Raw genomic sequence first — 24,014 nt, forward strand, 5'->3', positions numbered from 1 at the left:
CTACTCTGCTTATCAGCTGTAGAAAGATGTTTAATGCATCTTCCAACAACTTCACTCTTCTATTCACTGTTTTTGATTTTCCTCTCATGATCCTTTTGGACAAATTTCTACTCATTTTCAATAATTTTGCACCAGTGCACCAGATTCTTAACGATTTCAAGACATTTTCTGACAGATCTGGGTCATTTTTGACAAATTTTGAGTCATTTCTAGTCATCTTTTTCATTATTTTCAACATGTTTATGTCACTTCGATGAGTTTTACTACAATATTTGATTTTTTTTTTAACAATCTCTATGAACTCTCTCTGCTCATTAGCTGTAGAAAGATGTTTCACCATTCTGAATGTATCTTCCAAAGACCTGTTCACTCTTTTTGAGCCATGCTGCATTTGTTTTATTGATCCAGTAGCTTTGATTTTCCTCTTATGATCCTTTTGGACCATTTTTGACTCGTTTTTGACAAATTTCAACTCATTTTCAATCATTTTGTACCGGTTTATCAGGTTTTGAGCCATTTTCTGACAGATCTACATCACTAATTTCGGGTTTTTGTTCTTTCTTTTGTGTTTTTCTCTGCACGATGTGAAGGTCAGAGCTGGACTGGAAGTGTTGAGTTTAAGAAGCTGATGCATCCAAAAGGAATGAATGATTCAGACAGAGATGATGGCGAGTTAAGGAGTAAACAGTCCCGGCGAACTTGTTTAAAAACTTCCATACTTGGTTTCCCTCCCAGCTGCAGGTCTTCTTCTACACCTTCCCATGCTCTCCTCCCTCCACTGCTTCCTCTTCCTCCTCCTCCATCCTCTCCTCATTGCCCTCCCTCCTCCCTCCCCAGCTTTCTCTCTGTTTATCTAAGCACTTTCACGGTCACTGCTTTGGAATCCCAGGAGTCCAAACTAGCCCCCTTCGCTCGCCCTCCCCCCTCGCAGCCCATCCACGCCTCCCTCTCCCTTCTCCATCTTTCTCCGTCACAACCGTTAAGATTCATATCGCTGTGTGCGTCGGGGGTATGGAAGGTCCGCTTTATTCGCCCTCAAGGCAGCGAGCTTTGTCCTGTTCTAGTCACGCACAGCCGCCCAGCCCGGCCTCTCGCACATATTCACACCAGAGGAAGACGCTGACGTCTAACGGCGATCAAAAGAGCCGAGGAATGAAAACTAGCCGAGTCTGATTTGTTGAGTTAACCAGTGCTGGGCTACTTTTCAATCTGGGTTATTTACAAACTCAATAAAATTCATGTTTTTGCAGCCATATCTTCAGAAAATGACAACAAAAAATGCATTCTAAACTACATTTTGAGCCAACGTACCTTCTGTTGTTTGCTCTTAAGGTTGCAATTAATGATTTTTTTCATTATCAATTAAACTTTTCAGTACCTTTTAGGTTAATTAAAATACTGTTTCATTTATAAAGTGATGAAAATGGTGAAAAAGTTTGATCAAAACAGAAAATATTCATGTTTCGGAAGCTGAAATAAGATAATTTAGACTTTTTCCTCCCTTAAAAGTCGCCCAAACTGATTTAGCGATGATCAAAACAGCTGGAGATGAACTTAATCGTTGACAGTTAATCATTTAAGCTGTTTGTGTCGTCTCACAGAGGTAAAACACTGACGTTTAACACGATCAAAAGAGCAGAGAAATGAAAGTTAACAGAGTCTGCTTTGTCCATTTGACAAGTGTTGAACTACTTTTCACTCTGGGTTATTCACAAACTTATGTTTTTGCAACAATATCTCCAAAAATGACATTTCTATATGACAAAAATGCGTTCTCAGTTACAAATGTCTCTATTTGGAGTAAAGAAACAACAAAATAGTCAAATTTATAAAGCTGAAAAGAGAAAATTTGAGCTTTTTTCCCCTTAAAAAGTCACTCAAACTGAAATGCTAAATTTTATAAATGAGTAATATGTAAATAAGTGATGAAACATGGTGATTTCAAGCTTAGAATTACCCTTATTTTTTTAATTTTCAAGTTTTTACAAGGTTTTTTGCTCTGATAAACTGTTATTTGAACAATGTTTTCAAAGAAATGTTAAAAAAAAAACTTTTCAGGAAATTTTCGAAATGAATAATGAACAAATAAAGCTAAATTGAAGAAATATGCTTGTTTTTTTATTTGCAAGTTTGCGATATAACGGCAAGTCATAGATGATGAGTTCAAGGGCTGTTGTAAAGTTGAAAACTTGGCAATTCTGTTTCTACAGGGTTGTTTTTTTGCTCCGGCAAACGGCCCAATTTAGACAAATTTTTCAAAGAAAGGTTCAGAAAACGTATATTTCTTGGTAATTTCATCAATGAATAAACAAAGTGAGTTCGATGGTTTTAAGTTTGGGATTACATTTTTCTTTCTTAAATTTGCAAGTTTTGCAAAAGATGAGTTGCAAAGTTAAAATCCTGATCAGTCCTGAGCAGTTGTTGGCTCTGATAAAGGTGTAATTTTGGCCTCATGCGTCTTAAATCCATCAGTAGTAGTTTTGAGGTTACATTTAGCAATAATTCTCCAAGATGGGACCCTAATTTAAAAGTTTTGTGGCTCCTTTTTACCAAGTTACTCTTTTACCTTTCAAAATTTGAACGAGAATGCAGTTTGGCTGTATAGGAAGCTAGCTTTGTGAGACAGAGTTTGCTTCTAACTCGACTGGATGGCACGGTTTGGCCTCGAAGCCGGATGCCCCTGAGTTTCTTAGAAAGGCCGGCCGAGTTCCACAACACTGATGAAAGGTTCAGACACAATAAGAGGGAAGGAGGGGGGCTGGATTTAAGAGCAGGGAGGAAGGAAGTGGCGAAGGGTCGAGAGTAGCGGCGCAGACGCCAGCTAGCGCAGCGCTAACAACAACAGACCGACACCGGAGCGGGATTAACTGATTAATTTGGGATTAAACATGACTGGTCGCTACTCTAAGTAATGAACCACAATGACCCAAAATTACAAGATTAACACGCAGGAGGTTCACTACATGGCGCCGTTGGGTGAGGGTCCACTCTGCAGCAAACAGCCACTTGTTTTGGTATTAAGAGTTTAATGAAGAGAGGCGCAGCTCCAAACTATTTTCTGCCCTGAAAGCAAATCCATCTGGGAACCTCCTTAAAAAGAAAGAAAAAAAACTAGTGAGTAAGGGCTTTTGTGAGTTTCATGAGCAGGCATTTGTCAGTGGGTGTATTTTAGGAGAACACACAAATTAATTCCACAATCATAAACACGGAGCGTCTGCCTCGGCGTTGTGAGCAGCCGACAGGAACTCCATTTCCAGCTGAATGGGGGAGCAATGAGATTCATGAGTTCTCCTGCTACAAGGCCACAGCTATGGAGATTTGGGACAAGGCTATTTCCCCCCCGCTCCATTCAGCACAAAATACAAGCACCACTCCGGATGCTCTCAGACTGTAAATTACAAGCAGCTGATCGTTTGTGATGAATTTAACAAAACTGATTTTTTTTGGACGGTGACAGAGAGCAATTAATCTGAAAGTGACAGCTCAAATGAAGACGTACAAAAAGCACTGATTGAGGCTTGAAGGGATATTCAAACTGACGTACAAGGAATCAGTTTAACCCTCCGAGTGCTGGAAGGTTTTTCTTGGGTTCGTGTTTCACTCTATTATAAAATCCTGCAGCTCTACGGAAACAGAACAACCATGAAGAAGGAGAGAGAAAACTCAGAAATGTATTCTGTAAAGTTTGTACAGTATCATAAAAAAGTTGATCTGTTATGTTAATTATTTTGCAGATAATGGGGAAAAAAATGCTATTATTTTATACTGGGGCTCTACACACTACATCCTGTGTAAACACAACCTGTAGTTCAGCTGGAAATTCACAGAATTTTTGTCAAGTGACTGTTGGTCGTACCTGAGTCTTTAATGGCTTTAGAGTTTTGCATAAGAATGCAGAATTTTTTTATTTTTACAGATTCTGGTTATTATAAACTGTTGATTTTTGCAGAATGAAGTAATTTTGATGAAATAGTGCGATTTTGAGCTCAGATTTGCTTAATTTTTCTGGATGAATAGTTCAAGGACTGGTGTAAAGTTGAAAACTTGATGATTCTTTCTGATGAACAGTATAATTTTGGCAATAATTTTTTAAGTGAGTGTGATGAAATATGATGATTTTATTCATAGAATTACTTTTCTCTTAAATTTGCACATTTTTACTTTTTTTTGCTCTCATAAACGGTGTTATTTTGACGATTTTTTCAAAGAAACATTAAGAAAAAGTTAATTGCTTGGAGATTTTATAAATTAATAATGAATAAGTAAAGTTAGATTAAGCAAAAATGTTTGGTTTTTTATTTGCAAGTTTTGCAATGTAACGGCAAGTCATAGATGATTAGTTTGAGGACTGTTGTAAAGCTGAAAATGTGACGATTTTTTTTAACAGTTTTTTGTTCTGATAAACGGTGTGATTTTAAGGATTTTAAGCTCAGAATTACATTTTTTTTCTTAAATTTGCAAGTTTTACATTTTTTTGGCTTTGATCAACAGTGTTATTTTGGCAATTTTGACTTTCTTTTGAGATTTTATAAAGTAATAATGAATAAATAAAGTCAAAACGCAATAAAGAGTGCTAGAATGAGGAAATATAACGTTTTTTTGTTTGTTTTTTTAATTTACAAGTTTTGATAATTAGTTTAAGGACAGTTGTAAAGTAAAAAAATCCAACAGTTCTTTATGTTTTTACAGTTTCTAACTCTTACAAATGGCTTAATTTTGTCGTTGCCTTAACAAAAGGCTTTAGTGGCTCAGAGAGTTAATGATCTCGGCTTTAAATAAAGTAGATTTAAATTCAAGATAAACTGATTATCAGCTCGATCGATTATTGGAAGCAATATTCAGCATTTTTCTGATTATTCTTTTAACCAATTCCTGACAAATTAAATGACTCTTTAAAAAAAAATCATGCTAATGTGGCTCTGATGCAGACATTTCAATCAGTAGTCACTACTAATGTCCCGCCCCCCGCTCCAGCTGATTGGTTACATGTCACAAGTAACAGCCAATCAACACTGAAAGGTAAATTGGGAGCCGTCTTCATTTAATTAAACATGTAAAACACAAATAAGCAAAGGTATTTCCATTAAGTTTAGCGCTGGGGATGGATTTTCATTTGCTCCTAGATAACAAATAATCAGTATCAGCTGCGGTATTTTGCTTTTTAGCGCTGTGCATGCTAACATGTCAGAAACCTGCATGTGTTGTGGATGCTTTGAGCTCCACTGACACGCTGGAAAACCAACAACATGTGCAGCAGAATAGTAGGGGGCTAACCGATCCCACTTACACCAGTGGAGCTGCATGCTTGATCAAAGAACTAATTCTGCAAAAAAATAAATTAAAAAAACGTGCACATTCCTCATAAATAAAAGATCTGATTGGAACAAAATGTTCAGCGTGGAGCATCGGGAGATCAAGCAGAGCATTATTGCAAAAAAAAAAAAAAAAAAAACTGTTGAAAAAAACCCCATGTGCTTCTGGTTACTGCTGCAGAAAAAACATTGAAACCTGCACATGATACAGTTTTGTGATTCCAGGTGAAGCGACTCGGATTCCAGCGACACCTGTACGCGATCCTGCCTGCTGGTTGGTCGGGAGGGGAGGCAGGGTTTTCTCCTCACGCCTCCCCGTGACAGTGATAGTAATACCTGCTGACATCCTTTCTTCCCTCTCCCCCTCTCCCTCTCCTCATCCCTCCGTCCCCCCCGGGGGCTTCCTGAGCTGTTTTGGGAGTTGAAATCTGTTGACTCTTTCCCTACCATCCTCTCCCATCCCTCCACTGCAGCTCTAATGTTTTTACCATCTCTGGGGGGAGCAGAAAGAGAGGCGAGTGTGTGGTACGCCAGCGCAGCAGCAACACAAAGAAGAAACAGAAGTGTGTGTTTCACGTCATCGGAGGGAGCTGTCGTACATCTGGGAGGTGATGCCGGAATAATATTAGTTTTTGCTCCGCAGCGGATAAAGCCTCCCCAAAAATCGGATTCGGAATGTTTGCAACATCTGCAGGAAAGCTGCTTTTTAGGAAGAGTTAGAACAGGGGTGTCAAACATGTGGCCCCTGGGCCAAAACCGGCCCTCCAGAGGGTCCAATCCATAGACTGTACATAAAGATGGACGTAGCATCTGGCTCCAAAAATGAAGCCCACCCGGAAGTGTCAAAAACTTGCAATATCACACCGTCCGCTAGGGCTGGCTCCAAAAAGCTTTTGCTCCATAGACCCCAATTCATTTTTGGAAAAAATAAAATTTGATAGACTGATGTTCTACAGCTCAGGATGTTTTTCCCGTTACTTTTCATGGTCAAAATGAGAGATCAGGTGGCCGATCTTAAAATAAATCAATACTGAATTTTAAATAAATCGTTAAAGTTGGTGGAGCCAGGGGGCGTGGCTATACTTGATTGACAGCAACAGTAGCCTCTGCGGTAAAATGTGGGCGGGATAAGAGAGTCCTCAGCCAATCCTGCCCCTAGTTGCTCTCCGGTCCAGCCTGTTTGATGACGCTTTTTACGTCACTGGCTCCAAAAAATCCAAAATGGCGACCAGGAAGTAGCAAAATCCGGGCTTCATTTTCTCGGCGTTGAAACCAACGGGTGACGTCACGGTTAGTTCACGCCTGGTCCAATCCGACCCGTAGGACGACTTTGGAAAGTGTAAAAAATGCAGAGAAAACATTAACTGCAGATTGTAACGTTGTAGAACTGTAAACTTACAATAATGACAAGCTGTTTTGATCATAAAGTAAAATACTCGATTGCTCTTTTGTCATTTGGTGTTTCATTTTTGTAATATTTTGTCTCGTTTTTGTCATTTCTCTCGTGTTTTCCTCATTTTGTTTCCTGTTTTTGTTGTTTTGTTTCTTGTTTATGTCGTTTTGTGTTTCCTTTTTGTCTCGCTTGTGTTTTTTGTCTTATTTTTGTCACTTTGTGTTTTGCTTTATTCGTTGTTTTGCTAAGCATTTTTGTCGTTTTGTGCTTTTTGTCTCACTTGTGTTGTCCATCTTTTTAGTCATTTTGCTTCTCGCTTTTGCCATTTTTGTCTTGTTTTTGTCGTTTGTCCATTATTTGGCACTTTAGAACTGTTTTGTCCAATTTTTTTGTCTCTTTTTTGTGTCGTTTGTCTCATTTTTGTTATTTTGGGTCTCATTTTACTAATATATTTTGTCTTGTTTTTGTTGTTTTTGTATGATTTCTGTTGTGTTGATACCTGAGACCAAACATTTTTTGCTATTTTGTAGTTGTGGAAATGATAAACTGAAATTCAATTCATTTTTCTTCAGAAATGTCGGGTTGTTCGTGATGTTTTGCAAAAAGACAATTCCTTAACTGTGAATTTTTTTTGCGCTGAAACAAAGGAAACATTTGTAGTTGTGGTTATTTTGCTGTGATTTTTCTGGTCGGGCTCACTTGAGATCAAACTGGGCTGAATGTGGCCCCTGAACTAAAATGAGTTTGACATTCCTGGTTTAGAAGGTAATCAGACGCCGAGCAGAAACACATTTACAGTCCTTCCAGTGTGTTGGTTTTTTTTTATCCAAGAGTCTCTTTGTTGTGTTCAGATAAAGTGTGGAGGGGTTATATGTGTTCCAGCAGGTTTATTAGTCCATAAAGTTTGTTCTGCTGTAAAGTCGGCCGCTTCAATCGCTTCTCTAACAGCTTCTGGATACGAATCGTGTGAATTGAGTGGAAAACATGAAGCCAAAATGTGTTTGTGGGAGACTGATTAGCAGAGACTTATCAATGAATTCAAAGAGACGAGTTTGCAGGTCAAAGAAACCTGCTTCCATCAGCAATACAGGAGAATTACTGTCTTTATCTGATTTTATAGCATTTACAGATCTTCTTCAGGGAGTGTCCACATCATTTTTATTCGTTTCCTTTTATTGTGCCCGTTTATGACAGAATGTCACATCACACTGTTTTTACATCTCTTACACATTACATGTCTTGAAATATTTCACAATGTCATCTAAAACCACTAATTTCTGTTAACAGAAAAAGAGAGGTGACATATGTTTTATTCAAGGTCAATAAAGATCATTATTAACTCACTGGGACCAGTAGTCGATGTATATTTGCAGGAAAAAATATTACATTTTTGGTGTCAAAATTTAAAACACACAAAACTTTCTGATTGGCTGCTCCTTGTGACAGGTATCCAATCAGACAGGGCAGTGGGCGGGACTTTGCTGAGACCACACAGTGACTTCGGATTGGGAGGAGGCTGCATCAGTGCCAAATAACATATTTTTTTAGATCTATTTACTTTTAAAGAGTCTGTGAAATAAATAATAATGATACTGAAAACTGGCAAAATGCTGAATATTTACTCAGATGATGGTCCAACCCCAAACTAAAAGATTTCTTGGGTGTGCTTTAACCCTCTGAGCCCCAAAACCTGCTGGAGGGTTTGAAAGGCAAGTTATCAACGAAAGAAAACTGTTTTCAAAAACTAATAGATAAAAAATAATTATGACAAGGAAAATTTAAGTGTACAAGAGCAAGAAACTATTAAAAAAAGAAAAAAATCTATCATTAAACTTCCAGCATGTGTCGTGCCGTTCTGTTGGAGAGATTTCATGAAAATTCCATTATTCTACATGTCTTCTTGAAAAAATTCTAAAAAAAAAAAAAAAAAAAAAAAAAAAAGCATTTAGCCAAGGGAGATTGTGCAAAAAACAAAAAATTCTGCACTCTTTCCTGCAACTATTAAGCTGTCAGTGACTCGCCTAAAATTTAGCGTCATTTTACAAAAATTCTGAGATCATCCACTTGAACTGCAGGCAGTGTTTACACTGAGCAGATATAAGTTGAGTGTAGAAACAAATTAAAATGTAAATAGTAAAATCTCTATATTGTGTGGAGCCACTGTTGTTTTTGCCAGTATTATTAAGACATGATGACATTTGGAAAATGTTGCACATGTTCCATACTTTTTGTATATTTTTAAAAATTCACCTTCTGATTCTATTGCATTATAGCTATTGTCACAGACATTTCTGAGTTCTCTCTCCTAGTAACGGTTGTTCCGTTTCCATAGAGCTGCAGGACTTCATATAGCAGTGAAAAATTAACGTACAGTGAGTAAAAATGCAACAGGAACCAAGAAAATGGCCAGAAACTGCTCAAGGTTCATGGTTCACTGCACCACTTAAAGCAAAAATATATGAATATAGAACAAAACGCATCATAGACATTTAGCAATGACTGTCCAAACTGGCTACACGACTGCGTCATGCAAGATTCAGCGCCAAGCAAGGTCACGCACAAACCAGATTTTCAAAGATACGTGATGAAAACTTTGAGAGTTTGCTTAAAAATAAGATCAGAGAGTTCACAGGAATCATTCACTGCACAATCTCCTGCATTTCGCTCACAAAAAGCAGAGAGGTTTCCTACAAAAGCTGTGAAAGCAAACAGCAGCTAGAATAAGCACTTTTTTTGGAGTCGTGAAGCAGCTCTGAAGTCTGGAGGTGTGATTGGCGAACGCTGAGCTGCTGCTGCCAGCCAGGACCTCGTCTGCTACAATAATCCAGGTTCCTGCTTCAGCCTTTTGCTCTGCCTGGGTCAATACTAATTCAATTTCTGTCTCAGGGAATTCCCAGGTTGCCTCTTGGCAGGATTTCTGAGCTGAGCGGAGGAGCGTTGTTGCTCAGCTACACGCATCCCGCTGCACATGTGTGGCCGGTGCTTGGGTTTGTTTCCGCAGGACTGACGGCGCTTTCGGTTTTCGCTCTTAACTGCTGTTTTGTGTGTCAGAGGAACGCACGGTTTGCCCGACACCTACAACAATGGCGGCTCATTGTGCGCCCTGAATGTGGGGAATGCGCTCACTGGCAGCCCTTCAACCACCAGAACCGCCCTCTCGGCGCACACAGCAGCCATTTTGTGCCCGAGCCGAGCCGCAGACGCCGCGGCTGAACCTCATTTCATTCCACAGCTGTTCCACCCCACTCGGAGACATTCGCACAATGTGACTTATTACAGCTTAATGCGGCCTAATATTGATGTATGTGTGCACGTAGAGAAGCAGGGCAGCGTGGGGAAGACAGAAATTGGGAAGGAGCTGGGTCCATATGCAGCCTGGCGATAATGCGAGAAGCCGGTGATAATATCTGGGTGTTAAATTGGTATCGATTGACTAAATATCCTGACCAGGAGGAGAGAGCGGCCGTCCTTTCATGCCTCTACACCATGTCTGCACCGGCTGCACTGTGACTATCTGATCCATTTTAATACAGACATCCTCGGTGCTAGGCCTCTGCCCAAACCTCATTTTCAACACAGTGTGCTCGAGCCTCGCCGTGCATGTGCATCCCAGCTTTCACTTCACTGGGCAAAAAGATTATTCTTGTGTTGTGCAGCGATTACGCTCGCTAAACAGTGAAACGAGGGATTACTGATTTCACACTGATGCATACATGAGAATGTGAAGGAACAGATGACTGTTTTCACTGGAAATAGTTCATGAAATGAGGCCATTTCAGGACAAAAGAGCTTCTGAGAGTCTTTTCTAGTGTCAAACTGACCGTAATAATGATGCATTTCACACAATTCTTTGGGATTTTACCTGTTAGAGCAACTTTAGCTGCTCTAAAAACTTCATTTCTTGCATTAGTGACATTTACAAAGAACATTAGATCAAAGAAAACAAGCACAACAGCCAGTACACACCAATAAATTCACGATTTGATATTTAAAACGCAACTTATAAAGCTGTAGCATTAGCAAACAGTCTCCAATTTGCATACCCTGCAGATGTAAAGCAATTTTAGCATTTCAAATCATGTTGCTGGCACTGTGATAAATATTTGAACTAGATTATTTTGCCGCTTGGTGCACACTGTGCACAAAAACTGTCCCTTTTTGCATTTTGTGTTGACCAGGAAGTGCACAGAGGATCTATCCCCGTAAATAATACTGTTATGATTCAATTCTAGCAAACTTCTGGTACCAAAACAGAGCTGAAGGATGCTAAAATGCACCGCAGAATGAAGATAATGGCTCACAATTTCAGCATTTCCAGTCATGTTTCTGGCACTTTGATGAATTCACATCCACTTTCTCTCAAAATCAACATTTGCCCCATTTCATCCTTGCAGAAACCCTTTTAATTAGCTGCTAACTGCTAGCCTTGCTGCTATGCTTGCCCAGTATTTTGTGTTGTGCTTTGACCTAGGAGAGCACAGTGGATTTATCACTGTAAAATTTCAGTCAGGCACCAAAACAGAGCTGAAAGATGCTGAAATGCACCGCAGAATGAAGATAATGGCTCACAATTTCAGCATTTCCAGTCATGTTTCTGGCACTTCGATGAATTGAAATCCACTTCCCCACAAAATCAACATTCACCCCGTTACATCCTTGCAGAAACCCTTTTAATTAGCTGCTAACTGCTAGCCTTGCTGCTATGTTTGCCCAATATTTTGTGTTCTGCTTTGACCTGGGAGTGCACAGTGGAATTATCACTGTAAAATTTCAGTCAGGCACCAAAACAGAGCTGAAAGATGCTAAAATGCACCACAGAATGAAGATAATGGCTCACAATTTTACCATTTCCAGTCATATTTCCGGCATTGTGATGAATGTAAGTCCACTTATCCTCAAAGTCAACATTTGCCCAGCTTCCTCCCAGCAGAAACTCATTTTTAGCTGCTAACTGCTAGCCCTGCTGCTAACTATGTGCCATGTTTTGTGTTTAGGTAGTGAAGAGTGGCTTCATCACTGTAAAATTTCAGTAAGGCACCAAAACAGAGCAGAATGGAGATGACGATCCATAATTATAGCATTTCAGCATGCCAGCTGTGAGAAAGCTTCTTGGTACATTCTGTAAAGAAAAACATCAGACGTAGTTGCACAACATTCCCTGAACTCGCCACACCTTTGAGAAACCAAGCATCCAAAGGCAATAAAGTCTTTTCCCCTCCAACACTTCTGTCACACCTAAAAGTCAACTTACAAGTGGAAACAAAACAATGACCTATTTAGTGGAGAGGCCTGCGCAGCGGTTGCTAAACGTTCCCACAGCCGAGCACCGCCGACCAGCCGGAAGACGAGACTTTTCCTACTTTCCACTTTCACTGAATGTTGGAGAAATTTGAAAACCAATGAGTAATGTGCAAAATGAATCAGAAACCCATGGTGCATTTCTGGGTTTTGTTTTCTCCAGAACTGAAATTTATCTCGCTCCATCTCTTCCCAAGGAAACAAAAGGCTTCCCCCTTTGTACGCAAAGCTGCAGGTCAGTTTCCAAGCGCACACACACCTCTGACGGAGCTATTGTTCCACTGAAACGCACTTCAGCCGCCAACAATGGCACCAAATGCCAATTCTCGGGCGTACAAATCACCGAAATCACTGCCTCGCATTGTTTCCTGACAGAGATGAAGAGGCTCAAGTGTGCACAGAGTTAACTCATCCGCAGTTTACCTCCAGATAATACACTCAACACCACGGGCAAACAGACGGAGCACATTTACACAGACAGATAGGGGACACAATTGCAAACACACATCTGTGAATCTGCACAGATCACAGCACGGCAGCCAGAAAAAAAAAACAGAGACACTGATACGGCTGAATGACAGACGAGCAGAGAGGGAGAGGGAGAGAGAGAGGGAGGAATTGCTTTGTTAGCAGGACAGGGAATAAAGTGGTAATTACCTCACTGTGGGTTTGTTGATTATGGTTCAGCCAGGTTCTCCATGTTAATCATTTACCAGGGGAAGACCGAGATTAGTGCAGAGACAGACACAGAGAGCAGGGATAGCGCAGAAATGCATCCATTTGCATGCAAACGGAGGACGGGTGCAAAAAAAAAAAAGAATCGGCGCTATCATCATCCCTGACAAGACACAATTACAGTCTGCTTTCACTTTACTGTATGTTCTTGCAAAGAGGGGGGGATCAGTGGAGGTAGAACGTGATTTACTTTGGTATTTAAACTAGATCACTCATGAGCGCACACAGAGGGAAATGATGCATAAACAGAGCGGAGATTACACGCCAGACTTATGAGGGCTGCTTTCAATAAAGATACAGAAAAACCAATACAAATATTCATCTCCTCGTGCACCGTTTAAACATGCTTGGCTGGCTGGGAGCTCTTTGTCTTAGGGGGGGGGGGGGTGAGAGATAGACTGAAAGAGGGTTCACAAGGATGTGGTTTGCTGTTTTTTTTGTTTTTTTTTTCACGAAATGCTTGCAGAGTGAGGTCAAGCGACAAGGGCACAGGTGAGCTAAGCTAGTTCTGGTGTTCTTATTGTGATTGCCGAACGAGAAACGCCGTCATTTCTGCTAATCAAAAACCTGCAAAGAAGAGGCTGCAAAAGGAAACCAGAGATCCAAGGAGGAACTGTTGCAACAAGTTCGCCTCCTCCCATTGCAGATAAAGCGCAGGTGAGAGCCAAGAACAAGGAAATGGAGGAGCTGATTTAAAGTTCAGGTATGAGCGACATTTATTCTCGTTACTGATGTTTGAGCAGCATACATACACAAGGGAACGGCACCTTTTGGGCCATTTCTCGGTGAGAGTTTTGCCTGACAGATCCTGAGTGAATTTATGAGGATGAATGCAGCTCAGAGACACTGTTGTATCAGCAAACAGGCAGGTCAACATGTTTGGTCCGGCAGCTTTAAAGACACACAAGACGAGGCTGAACGTACCAATAAACCAGTCTGAGCCTGCTGCTCAGGGGAGAGCTGAGGCAAACCGTCAGCACTCGCAAACACTCGCGCCGTGGAGCCCGGAAGCGCCGCGGTTGTAATATTTTACTAACCTTTAACTGCTCTGGGAAGAAAGAGAAAATAATTCCTCATCTAATAAGGAACTATTGCTCTGAGAGAGAGGCGGATATAAAAAGCGAGGGCGATCGTAAACTCTTTCATAAAATCATAGAAGAGGGTCAATCGAACCACTTGAGCCCCACAAAGAGAGGAGGCCGGGGGTTTCGGATTCCGCCGGTGTTCCACGCTGACCCTGCAGTCAGTCCATCACTTCCATTTCGGAGCTCCATTTTTCAATCTGTGGGCTGCTAAATGTGAGCCGGTTAAAGTGTTTCGCTGAGCCTTTGTTACAAGCATATTAGCCGGAGAAGAACAGAGCGGCGAGGCCCTTCAGTCTCCACTTCACTGCCCCTGCTTCATTAAAACCATAAATCTAGATGTCGTCGGAAAGGTGACGACCAGAGACCGTCTCCTGTCGTCCATATTAAAAAGAGCTTCGGCTACAGATGTCTCATGCTTGAAGTCTTTACTGTAACGCCGGTCTTTAGCCGTTTATCCACAATGTCAGAGGTGACAGCTATAATGATGCCCTTCACACATTTCTTCAGCTGTCAGAGCCACTCAGAAGACTTCTACTCACAAAGAAACCAAAGAAAACATGCCACAATAAACTTAAGATGTGAAATGTAAAACGCAGCTCATAAAGGGTTCTGCTTATTTGCGTACCCAGCAGATGCGGAGTGGGTTTCAGCATGCACTTGGAGTCGTGTTTCTGGCAACGTGGTGAATGTAAATCCAAAACTTGCTCTCCTTTAAGTCAATATTTGCCCTCTTTTGTTCCCCATCACCTCCTCTGGGAAATAAGGCTCTTCAGCTGCTTAAATACTGCCGTAAATTAACTTTGTCCCTTTGGTTGTTTTGCGTTGACCCGGTGGAGAGCAGTGGATTCATCTGAGCTACTTCACAGTGAAGCAAAACAGTGGATTATAGGCGGCTTGAACAAACCAAAGAGCTGAAGGAGGCTAAAAGGAACCACAGAATGAGGAAGAGAGCCGCAAATCCGGTGAAAAGTTACAAGAAGCACATTTTCACATCGCCCATATCGTCATTGGAACATATCACCTTTAAGTAAGAAGCGATAAACAAGGTGCTAAAAATTATTCTTTGCAGTGATGCCATAGAAGAGCTATTTCTAGTTCCACAAGAGAACCATTTAGTGAGATGTTCCATTTCTTGAAGAGCCCCCAAAGAACCACTAAAAATGGTTCCTTCAGGCACCTTAAATGGCACTCTGGAGTACTTTGGATTCATTGCATTATCTGTATTTTATTCTAAGCCACATCTGGCACAAGATTTAACTTTATGGTTTGTAACGTTCTAAGTTATCTCGTCAGAAGTTCTCAAGTGGTTCCTTCAAGAACTCGCAGAAGATGCCTTCAAGAGCCACCATAAACGGCTCCTTTAAGACACCATAAATGGGAACTTTCCATTTATTCTTCTGCTATTGCGATTTCTCTGAGCAACATCTGGCAGAAGGTGTTGGTAACGCTCTATTTAATCTTAGCAGAAGGTCCAAATAACTCCTGAAGATGCCTCCAAGAACCACCAAAAAATGGTTCCTTTAGGCATTATCAAGGACCCTTTGGAGAACTGTGCATTAAGTTTTTTTTTTTTCCTGATGAACATCTGGCACAAGACCGTCCTTCAGGATTAATCTTCATCTAAATTTAGCAAGAGGCTCAAAAACCACCCCTTTAGACATTTATTGCATTAATTTTCATGTTACAGTAAATACTTGAGCAACATCTGGCACAAGAATTCCCTTCCTGGTTAGTAAAGTTCCATCTTATCTTAGCAATAGGCTGTTTAAAGAGCTCCCAAAAGTTCCTCCAAGAACCACCAAATATGCTTCCTCTCGGCACCATAAAAATGGCGCTTCGGAGAACTTTGCATTTGTTCTCATGTTGTTGTCGTTTTGTCATTATTTCTGAGCAAAATCTGGCACAAGAATGTGCTTCAGAATTAGTAAAGTTCTATCTTAGCAAGAGGTTCTTGAAAGAACTCTTTAAAATTACCCCCAAGAACCACCAAAGGATGACTCCCATAGGCACCATATACGGCACTGTGGAGAACTCTGCATTTATTCTCAAATTACTACATTTTTTCTGAGCAATATCCAGCACAAGAATGTCCTTCAGGATAAGTGAAGTTCCATCTTATCTTAGCAAGAGCTTCTTTAAAGGTTCCTCCAAGAACCACAAAAAAAAAAAAAAATGGCTCCTTTAGGCGCCATAAATGGGGCTCTGGAGAACTTAAGCAAAACAAAGGATCCCTTAAGGAACCACTTTGAAGACAGTTCTTTGTGGACCCACTTGTTTCCATTTTAATACCAGGACTTGATAATTGTTTACCTTATAAGAAATTAAGTATAAAAAGAATGTCTAAATTTGCAGCATTTCTGGGTTCCTTCCATTAAAACATCAAGAACAACACGCTACAAGATGCTGGTTTGGGATTTGGGAAGTTGTGTTCGTAATTTCACACTGTTGTCTGATGTTTTACTGGTCAAAAGATTAATCAAAAATGAAGACAGGTGCTCGTTGCTGCTCTAATTTTATGCTAATATCTGTCACAAAAACCAAAGACCTCCAATAATGCAAAATTAAGAACCTTTAGTCCTTTAAAGACCCATATAGAGTGCATGAGTAGCCATTTCCTAAATAACAAGGAGGTTCTTGATTGTGGTGATGAAGAAGCATGATTATCTGAGCGTACATTCTATATTTAACAGATACATTGTATCCATAACAACACTGTGGACAAAAAGAACCCAAAAACATCAAGTGTAGTTAGTCAGTGATGCAGATTTCCATCTGTGCGAAGGATCTGATGCAGTCCTGGACCCCGCAGTGCAGCATCGAGCCAACAAAAGCAAAAGCTCTCCGTCGCCGTGCTCCTTCTTCCCACATTTACAGGCCTCAGGACGACCTGGCTGCCTGGCCGGCTGGCAGCTAATAGAAAATATGGTATGGGAAAATGATTGAAGCTCAACTAATCACACTGCCAATATCCATCACCGGGCAGGAGGGAGTCGTGAGAGATAAAGGGAGGAAGGGAGTGGAGGCGAGAAAAAATGAAAAGGAGAGCAGGATGCAACAAGGGAGGTAATGAAGAGTGAGGAGAGGAGAGAGGAGAGGAGGTGGACCCGGTGGGATTGAGGTCCGGGTGCAGCTCCTCGGCTCCACTGATAGCTTTGTGATTGGGTGGTGCTGCTGATGAGAGTGATTCTCTGCCACAGTGGGTTGCCCTCCGCCGCGGTGCTGATGGCATTGTGATTGCGTGGTGTTGCAGCAGACTGTGTGGTCGCCGCCACAGGCTGTGACCATTCATCCCTGAATCACTGGGGAACAAGAAGGTGCTTCCTAATCCACACACTGTTCCTCCCCGCATTTCTGGCCGATCCCAATTACACGACCGGGCTTTACGCGCCTGGACACACTGGAGATAACCTCGGCTGACTCCATGCCAGGAGACCGGAGAGAGGAGCCCTTTGGGGGAATTAATAGCCCCTGAAGTCATATTTGTGTCACATTTTGTGCATCCACATTACAGCTGAATGATTTTTTTTTTGCGATATATGTTGAAAAATAGAAGAATTTTCCCCTAAATGACTTGAATAACTCTACCTGAAAAGAATGAATCATTCCACAGAGTGATTGCAGTGATTTTATAGTGGAGTGCATCTGCATAGAGAGTAAAAAAAATCATTTTAAAAAAGCATTTCTCATATGGTGAAATGTTGGCAAAGGCATCCAGGATTGTGCTTTGGAGGACATTCAGATCCGTCTTTGCACTCATCACACAGAGCTTTGTGCTGCTGATTTAAATGATCAAACAAACAGTTGCCTCATGTGGTGGCGACAACTGCAAGACACCGCTGACAGGAAACATGCTTTTGGTCGACATCATCCCTTCTGTAGCCCAAATATTTCCATATAACTGATCTGTTTTCTCCATTTCTCTGTGCTTCTCTGCTCATTTTGCTGTGCACGTGTGGAGGCTGCGTGTCAACAAACTGTGTCTTTTGAACAAAGCTGAACCTCGATGCATCTAAGAAGATTCAAATCTGAGTAAATGATGCTCCATCAGGCAGACTTTTTCTGTGGATTAGTCATGGAAAATGAGAAATGTGCAAGTTTCTGTTGTAGAATGACGTGTTTGAGTTAATCTTCCAAACTTCACATTGCAAAATTGGAACTGACGAAGTGGTTTTTGCACTCGTTTAGTAAAAAGAAGTGACTCGTGTGAAAGAGTGGTTGGGGAATCAGGCCATACAGACAGCGAGAGTCTCTAAATAAGCAGGTAAGAGGACTGTGGATGTGTTTTTGGGCCTACTGCCCCTGCAGGTCTCCCACCTTAACCCTTCAATTAGCCAGACTGGAACACCTGGATCAGCAGGTGAGCCTCACTCCGCCTGGCTAATGGCCCCAATCAACCCATTACACACACTCACAAACACCTCCCCATTACCCACACACTCGCCTGGTGCACAGCAGCACTTTAGACTTTAATATACACCTGTGTCCCCCAGAATGCTATCTAGGGCACAATTCAGAGCAAACACTTTGGAAGAAACCCTTACTTCTGGCTTTCTATAAGCAGCATAATCACTGACTCCAAAAGGCAGACAGGTGAAAGCCCGGGTTACAGTGTGGTCATTATGATAAACATAGCTGCAGGAGGGAGGTGACATCAGGTGAGTGTGTCTCCCATCAACCCACAGTCCCTTAAGGCTGCTTAAAAACTGTATCTCATTTTAATGGGAGCAGCGACACAATCATACCTGCTCTGCGCCCCTTTCTGATTTACACAGACGTGATCTGTGATATTTCTCCGAGTGTCCCTGGTCCCAGAGCTGGATGCTTCAGATCTGCGGTCGATGTTCCACCAGCTGGTCCAGTCTCCACCATGTCCACTGTGGGATGCTGCTACTGACCTTCCACCAGCCCTCTGCTTCCAATTCCCTTTTTCCACGAGTCAACTCTGCATCGCCTTCAATATACTGTTATGCTAACTTACATACTGTTTGAATTTTACTGCTAGCTATATAAGGAGTATGTTTAATGTCAGAGCCGTACATCATAAGAGTAAACTATGAGTCAGTTTTCAATGTTAGCTTATACTTTGTCTGTGTCACATATCCTGTCATGCATGTATTCAAATGTGTGTTGTGTTTTCCTTGCTTTCTCACCCCTCCCTCTTCTCCCATCCCTCCCCCTTGCCCTCTTCTGTCCTTCTCAACCCGCCCGGCCAGCAGGCAGATGGGTCCCCCCTAATTAGAGCCGGGTTCTGCTCGAGGTTTCTTCCCTGTTAAAAGGGTGTTTTTCCTTGCCACTGTCGCCTTTGGGCTTGCTCTGGGGGTCAGGCATATGGGTTCTGTAAAGCGTCTTGAGACGATTTGACTGTAATTGACGCTATATAAATAAAATTGAATTGAATTGAATTGAATTGAATTGAATTGAATTGATCCGCCGCATAGCTGAGATTCTTTAAGCCAGCTAAAGCCTGATTCATACAGGAGGAGTTACGGAGGGAGTTGTGCAACAGTATGGCAGTGCAAGTTCAGACAGGCAGCGTCGGTTCAGAGCAGAGCCGACACACTGAGCTCCGTTCTGACCTTTAACGCTGCGTCTTCATCCGGCCTGCAGACGGTGCACAAACATTCTGACGCGTCATTACGCACAGAGTTTCCTCACCTCGCGTTTGTGGAATTCCAGTACACGACGTGTCTTTTGGCAACAACAGCTGAGACTATGTTGAAGAGGAATATCCAAGCAGGCAGAGCTCCAGAGGTCCACATCAGGGAGGCCATCCTGGCAGCGGGCGGAGGGGAGACGCTGTGCACCGGCTGGGGAGCGGTGCGTAAAAGTCAGGTGACGAGACGAGGGCACGGTGAAGAACTTTTCCACCAGCGGCTTCACCAACTCACCGGCAAACTTCTACGACATCTGCTGCTGCAGTTTTGGCATTCTGTGCTGAAGTAAAACTGAGTGAAATCGCTCAAAAAAGGCTGCAAAGTGCAAAGTGTGCGCCCCCGCTGCGGAAAGTTCCTGAGAGTTTGTCCACATTCCGCATCCTGGTTCAGGACTGAGATCTGTTCACTGTAAAGCCTTTAAAAAAGAGAGAGAGAGTTTAAATGTCAGCACAGTAATAGATCAGGTTATGATTTGAAACTGCCAGCTGGTTTGGCAGCAACAGGCTGCGGAGGGCTGGAAAGGCGGATGCGGGGAGGCGAGGGCGGCGCCGCGCAAACTTTGGCCCAATCAGCCGTCTAGGGTGATTATGGGTGTGGTTTTGGGTGAGACTGGAGCTCAAAGTTAAACCTTTGTGAGGTGCGCCCACTGGTGTGGGGAGGCGGCCTGTCACCGCTCCAGTTTGTCTGGAGGAAACTCAGTTTTCTCCTCCCAGAAAGTTTCCACAGAGGTGGACAGATGGAGAGAATGCCAGGGTGGAAAACAGAAACCAGAAGAAAGAACTGCATATCAGGGATTCCATCATGTTCTCCCAGCTGGAAACACTGGACAACTTCACCTACAAGTTCTCACAATAGCTTGAAAGAAAATGTTTTAATCCAATTTTTTGTTTTAATACTTTCATTTCCGGTCACATATAAAATGAATATGATGTTTTAAAGGATGTTTTCAGGAACACAGATTGTGTTCCATGATAAAACCAACATGCAAAACATGTTCTTCCAGATGTTATTGGTGTCTCAGATGATTTTAATAGAACGTTCCTGTAAGGTGGTACATTAACAAAGGTGGAACGCTCTGCCTGCAAGGTTCTGAGGAGGTTGTTGTCGAGGGAACACATCATAGAACGCTCTTCTATGAAACATCTCCACAGTTTTCCAGGATGACAAGGGAAGAATGTTAGAAATCAACATTCAAAAAGTGTTTTCCAGGTGTTTTTCAGCCCTCAGATAGAGGACTGTTTCAAGCAGAACTTCTTATAACGTTCCTCTAATGTGATATAATAAAGGCAGAACATTTTGTCTTTTTGTTGAGGGAACAGATAGAACGTTCTTCTATAAGACCTTTTCACAACAATAAGAAAAGAAGGATATTCTCAATGCAATATTTAAAAAACCTTTTCAAGAAACCACAGATGACAGACCGTTCCTTATAAGATGTTCCTGTGCTGTGATACACGAACAAAGATGGAACATTCTTCCTGCAATTTTCTGGAGATGTTGCTGAAGGAACACGTTGTAGAACGTTCTTCTATGAAACAGTCTCAATGTTCCACGACAACAAAGGAAATAACATTCTAAAACCATCATTCAAAAAAGGTTTTCTAGATGTTTTCAAGACCTCAGAATACAGAACACTCTTTTAATGTAAAATATATAAAAGGTAGAAGATTTTGCCTTTTAGTTGAGGGAACGCATTATAGAACGTTCTTCAATAAGACATTTTTACAACAGCAATAAAAGAAGGACGCTCTCAATGCAATGTTCAAAAAATATTTTCAAGATGTTATTGTGCATCTCCACAGAGGAAGGAAATATATCATAGCAACAGAATAAAAAGAAAAACTGTCACAGGTCCCATTCAACAGGACTTTAAACTGGCCAATCAGGATGCAATCATATCTGAGGTCCCGCCTACTCAGGGAACCGATAAAAGAGCAGCTAAGGGGGCGTGTTTCCTCGTTAACCTCCAGGACAAGATAGCTGCTGCTAAGAAGAAACTCAGGTGAGAAGTTCTGTTACTTCATGTCTGTTTTAACAGGTTGCCGCTTTAAATAGAATAGTAAAATACAGTTTTCCTCTGTAGCTACTGAAAAAAGTAAAATAAACAAGCCCACATCTGTACACTAAAGGTCTGCATGTGGTCAGGTAGGGAGCTGCTACATCCTAACATGGGTTCCAGTTATTATTGAGGCCTCCAATGACAGAATGTTCCTCATACAGCTCCTGTCATATGATATTGTGCCTTTTTGTTGAGGAAACACATTAGAGAATGTTCTTCCATAAAATGTTTTCACAGTGATGACCAAACGTGGATGTTCTCAATGCAATGATAAAAAAGAATTTCACGATGTTATTGAGACATCAGATGACAGAACGTTCTTTGTAGGACGTTTCTGAAATGTGATGTATTAGCAAAGGTGGAACATTCTGGCTGCGACATTTTGAAGATGTTTTAGGGATGCTGTTGGAAGAACACACTGGAGAACGCCCTTCTAGAAGACATTCTGACAATGTTCCATGATAACCAAGAAAAAACCTTCTCGAACCAACATTCCACGAGGGTTTCCCAGATGTTACTGAGGCCTCAGATGGCAGAACGGTTTTCATTCAGAACATATTATAACGTTCCTGCAATGTTTTCCCTTTTTTTTGAGGGAACACAATATACGATCTATAAGTTGTTCTCACCATGTTCTACGGTAACAAAGGGAGAATGTTCTCAAACCAGCATTCAAAAAATGTTTTCCAAATGTTATTAAGGCCTCAGATGACAGAACAATGTTATCACCAAACATTTTTAGAACGTCTCTAGTTAGCCTGCCTTTGAGAAGAACATTGTGGGAACTTCCTGCTGAACACAGCGGTAGAACCTTGCAGAACTTTCTTAGAATGTTCCTAAAGCAAAAAATTCGAATTATTCTTCATGTCTCAAAAACACTCATTATATCTTCTTGTTAGTACACTGGTTTTGAGTTCTTTTGTTCAGACATAGAATAATTTGCTTGCTTGACAGTTTCAGCGAAACCTCTCAGAGTCACCAGATCCGCCGGGCCAACCACGCCCACGCTGTAATGCCATGTCGTTCTGGCGACTCTACTGGGTGTGCCGCAAACGCCGGCCGTCAAAATCTGCCGTCTGACACGTCACATGCTGTCAGCGAGACGCTTCTGAGGAAGGCGAGAGGTTTCACCGAAAGCAAACCAGGCAATCAACATCTACCTGTTTATTCTATGTCTGAACAACAGAACTCCTAGCCAGTGTGTTCTTCATGTGTTTGGGTCTAAGCTCATTAAGCCGTGAGGTGCTTTTGCTGGTTCATCCAGAAAACTTTCTTCCGTCTCTCCTGAACTTCTTTTCAGCTCCAAGTAGGCCAATGCCGGATGGCAGCGTGGTGCATTCAGGTACCCGAGACGCAGCAGGACACCTCGGCGCCCCTTTGACTGTCTACAAGAGCCACATTTAGTTCAGCTCCACTTGGCTGCACGAGGTTTGTGTGTGTGTGTGATGAGTATTAATTCTCTGGTTGTTGTCGGCCGCCCCAGGGGAGGGTGTAGCGACAGTAATCACTACGCCTCCACGGGCGAAAACCACTGGTGGTCCTCTCTAATTATCTGATTCTCTAAATGTGTGTGTGTGTGTGTGTGTGTGTGTGTGTGTGAGTGGTTCGAGCCCTATCAGTCATCCACACAAAGCTGCATTGATAGCTTTGTGTTATTAGCCGCTGCAGTGGCCATTTCTGTTCTGCGGGATCTTTTATTCCGTGTGTGTGTGTGTGTGTGTGTGTGTGTGTGTGTGTGTGTGTGTGTGTGTGTCGGTGTCGCCCACATGTGTGCGCCACCAGGACTCATTAGCTCACTTCCTGGAGGTTCTGATCATTAATTTCCCATGATGCCTCAGTGCTCCTGTGTGGCTAATTTGTCCCTGGCGAGCTAGCTCTCCCTCAGCAAACGTGGAGGAGGACCACAGAGGAGCAGCTCGCTCTGCAGGGGTCTCTCTCTCGTCGTGATTGATCTGCACGACCAGACGCTTCCTAACAAATTTTGTACGAGTGCCAGAGGTTAATAATGCTTTGTGAAAATTCATTTTATTCTCCCTCCGTTTCGCCGAGAAAAGGAAACCTCTCTAACTTTCAATTTGGGATTGTCTCCAGAACATAACAGTTTAAGCATTCAGCAGCCCTGCAGCTACGTCTCCGGCTGCACGCTATAAATTGACCAGAGTCCCCTCTCGACTCAGATTAGACTGCAGAGAAAAGTGGTCTCATTTACCTCGTGGGAGCGCCAATTGAAATCCGCACTTACGATGCACTAAATTAAGAGGCATGTTGATTGCACAGCTGATGGATTTCGCACGTACTAATGGTCGTTTTAAATCAACAGGCAGAAAAGGAATTTCACATCCACTCTCTCCCAGCTCCAGCCTTCTTTTTTCCCCCTTCTCCCTTCTGTCCTCTTTAATATTTGTTTCATCTCCTGTCTGTCCGCTATTCATCATTATCAGCAGTCCTTCCAAAATCTGTTCCCTGTTTTCCCTTCAG

At 42.0% G+C, this 24,014-nt stretch overlaps 1 protein-coding gene across 2 annotated transcripts in view; it reads right to left on the reverse strand.

Annotated features, from left to right (window-relative positions):
* Positions 1 to 20,102, reverse strand: part of si:dkey-246i14.3 (ephrin A4) — a 61,641-nt gene extending 41,539 nt beyond the window's left edge. Inside the window, exon 1 of one of the 2 annotated variants that reach the window (XM_022204804.2) lies at positions 19,479 to 20,102. In XM_022204804.2, coding sequence (XP_022060496.1) covers positions 19,479 to 19,594 — 116 coding nt within the window. In that variant the 5' untranslated portion in view covers positions 19,595 to 20,102. The remainder of the gene's footprint in view (positions 1 to 19,478) is intronic. The other variant, XM_022204803.2, reaches the window with a different exon arrangement.
* Positions 20,103 to 24,014: the final 3,912 nt, after the last annotated feature.

This window comes from Acanthochromis polyacanthus, chromosome 12 (assembly GCF_021347895.1).
Source record: "Acanthochromis polyacanthus isolate Apoly-LR-REF ecotype Palm Island chromosome 12, KAUST_Apoly_ChrSc, whole genome shotgun sequence".
NCBI classification, from domain to species: Eukaryota; Metazoa; Chordata; class Actinopteri; family Pomacentridae; genus Acanthochromis; species Acanthochromis polyacanthus.